At 48.5% G+C, this 3987-nt stretch overlaps 1 protein-coding gene and 1 long non-coding RNA gene across 4 annotated transcripts in view; one reads left to right on the top strand and one right to left on the bottom strand.

Annotated features, from left to right (window-relative positions):
• CHD3 (chromodomain helicase DNA binding protein 3) overlaps window positions 1-1857 on the top strand; it is a 24754-nt gene extending 22897 nt beyond the window's left edge. For all 3 annotated transcript variants that reach the window (XM_006761662.2, XM_015562581.1, XM_015562580.1), the window contains one exon: window positions 582-1857. In XM_006761662.2, coding sequence (XP_006761725.1) covers window positions 582-703 — 122 coding nt within the window. In that variant the 3' untranslated portion in view covers window positions 704-1857. The remainder of the gene's footprint in view (window positions 1-581) is intronic.
• Window positions 1858-3423: 1566 nt separating this feature from the next.
• On the bottom strand, window positions 3424-3935 carry LOC107182783. Its single transcript, XR_001513515.1, has 2 exons — window positions 3787-3935; window positions 3424-3713 (listed from the first exon to the last, which is right to left on the bottom strand). It is a non-coding gene; the product is annotated as an uncharacterized LOC107182783 (long non-coding RNA).
• Window positions 3936-3987: the final 52 nt, after the last annotated feature.

A 3987-nucleotide genomic window follows, 5' to 3' on the forward strand; every position in this document is an offset into this window, starting at 1 on the left:
GAGTTGGAGCATGTGTTCCATCATATGGCACAAAGGGGAACCTCAGGGAGAGGTGTTTGCTCTGGTCTTACCACCCTACTCTGAACAATTGCAAGTGGCATGAGGTGACTTAAAAATGAGAATATACAGTCGTTGAGTGTCAACCCATGAACCAGGAGGTCACGCTTGATCCCCAGTTGGGGCGAGCAGGAGGTAGCTGATCAATGATTCTCTCTCATCATTGATATTTTTTGTTTTTGTTTTTTTTAAATATATCTTTATTGATTTCAGAGAGGAAGGGAGAGGGAGAGAGAGACAGAAATATCAGTAATGAGAGAATCATCAATTGGCTGCCTCCTGCACGCCCGGGCATATGCCCTAACCCAGAATCAAACCATGACTTCCTGGTTCAGAAGTTGATGCTCAACCACTGAGCCATGCTGGCCAGGCTCCTTGGTGATTTTCTAACCCACTCTCCCTCTCCCTTCCTCTCTCTGAAATCAATTACAAAAAGAGAGAGAGAGAAGGAGAATATACTATTGTCAGAAAGTGATGTTGGGAGTGAAGTAGGGATTTGACTTCCTTATCCCCTTTCCTAACAGCCGCCACCAACGGCCCTCCAGTGCTGGTGAAGAAGGAGAAGGAAATGGTGGGGGCATTAGTGTCAGACGGGCTGGACCGGAAGGAGCCCCGAGCCGGGGAGGTGATCTGTATAGACGACTGACTGGATCCCAGGCCTGCCCTTCACCCAGGCCCCGTGCCCGAGGCCGACCCCCAGCTCAGACTCTGGGGTCTGCTGCCAATCCTCCGCCTTCCCCACCCGCTGGGCCGCCACTGGGCTAGGAGCCCCTTTGCCCCTCTCTATGACTCCTCTTTTCAAGAAGGGCCCTTGTCTCTCTCCACTCCCACACATCTTTCCCACCATGCTTTGAAGACTGTGCTGGTGAGAAGAGGTCTGGGTGGGAATTGGTTAGCAGGGTCTTCCAAGAACCTTTCTCCTCCACTGCCAAACGTACACAGCTTCCCAATAAATGGTTGTGGGGAGGTAAGAGGTGGAGCCTTTATTCCTGCAGGACAAGCTCCATCTTGTGCAGAGGTGGGGGATTAGCACTGCCTGGCCTTTAGAAACTTCTGGTGGAGGAAAGGAGCTTTGAAGAGAGGAAGGGAACTTTAGATAAGGATGACCATGAGCCCTGGCAGAGAGAAAGGGAAGAGGAGGGGTGGCTGCATGTTTCCTTCCCTTACCTCTCCTGAAATAGAGTGTGGAGCAGTTAAAGGGAGTCAATTGCTGCTCCGCCTCAGAATAAAGGCGCCGTTCACTGGCTCAGTTACCTCCTGTGTACTGGCATCTTGTGTTGGGCATCTTACCCCCTCCACAGGGGCCAAGAACCACCCCTACGAAGAGAGTAATGGTTGGGCGATACCCCCTCAAGCCAAAGAGGAGCTCCCCAATCTGACCTAGGGTCCCAGGTGACCTAGAAAGGGTGGGAGAGAACACAATGGGCCAGGTGCTGGGGGAACCCCCAGCTCTGGGGCTCAGGTTCTTTGAGGACTTCTCCCCTTTCTCCTGAAGGCCTGAATACGGACTAAATTTGAGTGTGTGAGGCAGGGGGCCTAGTCAGGAGGCTACTTGCTTTGAGGACCAGAGAAAAATAATGGAGAGCAGGCTAGGGAGACACGGTCACGCACACCCTCTTCCCCAGGAGGGGCTGAGGAGAGAGGCAGTTTGCATGGCGAACCCTCCACTTCCTCTTCGCTGCCCCTTCACTTTCTTGCTGGCCATTCCCCAGTCTCTCTTCACACTCACTCCTGGTCTGTCCCAATCCCCTCTTCTGTATCAGGTTTATTGGTTGTACATATAAATTATACTTTCCTTTCTGTGTGCTCTGTTATTTTTGAGTGGGAGTTCTTTGACTGGGGGGAGGGATAAGGAAAGAAAGGATTTTGCTGTTTCATATTATCTGTCTTTTTCTCTTTTTAAAAACCTTGTGACTACCTTTTTCATTTCTTGGATCATCAATTAAAACTCCGAGGCTTTTTCCAACCCCAATCCTAATGTGATGAGCTCAGTTTAGAGATGAAGGGTGAGCAGCAGGATACCTATACAGGCCTCAGGTTGAAATCAGAGATAGCAGGGATTCTGGACAGAAGTGTGTGAGGGGTTGCCTGCTGCGATTCAGAACTGCCTTCTATTCATCCTTTTGATCATCCTTTCCACCTCCATCCTTTCCATGCTTAGTTCCCACAAGTGTCAGTAGAGGTCACCAAAGCTCCACGGGTTCAGTTCCAAGTGTGCAGAAGTGCATCCTTTTTTTTTTTTTTTAAGAGTTGGGGCGTGGGAGGTCAGACCTCCATAGCTTGCAAAGTATTTTAACTGCTAGACGCTTCTCTGACATGTATCGTTCACTACCAGGGCTGCTCAGAAGCTGAGAGAGGTCAGACACTTCGCTTTTGAAAGTTAAAAAGGAAAGATAAAATTCAACAAACATAGCTGAGAGCGGTCAGACAGTTTTTGAGTGTTAAAAAATAAAAGGTAAGATTCAACAAACATTTATTGAGTACATACTACGTATTAACACTGTTGTTGGCACTGGAGATAAAATAGTCACAAGTCAGTCATGGCTCGCATGAAGCTTACACTTTAGTAGGGACACCAACAAAACACATACTATCTGAAAATAAAAGCAGAGAACATAAAACAAGGCATTATATGCTATAGAAAGTGAGGGAAGGGGCAACACCAGGTTGAATGCTGAAAAAGGCTTCCCAAAAGAGGGGACATTTAAGCTGAGACTTAAGGACAGGAAAAACCAAAATATGGTTTAAATTCACATTTTTAACTCAGGAAAATCCAACTATGCACATTAATTTAGATTTCTTCAACAGAATGTCACTTTAGAACCTTCAATAAAATAGTGTATAGTTTGTTAAATACCATTTGTGTTCTAAACATTTCGCCCATAGATGGTAAATAACATCCTAGAGCATCTAGGACCTGGGCTGATCATTAAACTTTTATGTGTACATAGATCAGTTGGGATTCTTGTTAAAATGCAGGTTCTGATTCAGAAAGTGAAGTGGAATCCTGACACTTCCAACAAGGCCCCATTGACTGGACTATAAGATACTGATGGGATTTAAAATCTGATGCCTTTACCAAATGCCTCTTTTCTATCCTTGATAGGCCCTAATTAGGTGCCTCAGATGAATGTTCTTTGGACCTTCTGATACCTGCACTAACAGGTTGGAGGGGGATTCTGAAATGAGGCAGGCCAGAGGCATCTGGGTAATAATTTTAGGAATACAGTACTGGAGACAGTGGGCATGTGGGAGGGAGGGGGCAAACCAAACGGCTTATTTTTCTCAAGCCTCTTAATAGTAGTGAAGTGAGATTAACATGACATGAAAATCAGCCTCTTTCTCTCCCGTTCCATTTTTTTTTTGTTTTGAAATTTTCAAACCATTGACACAAAATTGCTAAAATGGGACTTGTCGCTCCCACACAACCAGAGCTGCCCTGGACAAAAGCCAAGTCAGAGCGAAGGAAACAATCTGTCTCCTTCCCACGGGTCCATAGACTGTTTTTATCATCATCCCTGGGCCGCTCTATCCTAAACATGGCTGGCACAGTCAGCAGATGGGGGCGATTCGTCTAGGAGCCTCCCCGGCTCAGCATCAACACCTCCAGGGCGTTCCCTCCTGCCCTCGGCTGCACTTCCTCGTCCGTGCCAGTCCTGGGATGGGAGAGGGGGTAGCCTTGGCATCGACCCCTGGTAGGACAGCCCGCCCCGGGAACGCAGCTCCCACCTCCCTCCGGCCTCAGCTTCCGGCCCCGGGGCTACAGCGTGCAGCGAGTCATGTGGGCCAAGTCCTTGATCTCCGGACAGTACAGAACTGGGGGAAAGAAGAAGGGTTAGTGGCAGCGGGAAGATGCAGTCTAACCCTGGGCATCCTCTCCCCCAACCCCCCGTCTCCGTAGCCTCCCCGGGTGGCCCCCTCACCCCTGCT

The sequence above is a fragment of the Myotis davidii genome, unplaced genomic scaffold, assembly GCF_000327345.1.
Source record: "Myotis davidii unplaced genomic scaffold, ASM32734v1 scaffold37, whole genome shotgun sequence".
Taxonomy (NCBI): Eukaryota; Metazoa; Chordata; class Mammalia; order Chiroptera; family Vespertilionidae; genus Myotis; species Myotis davidii.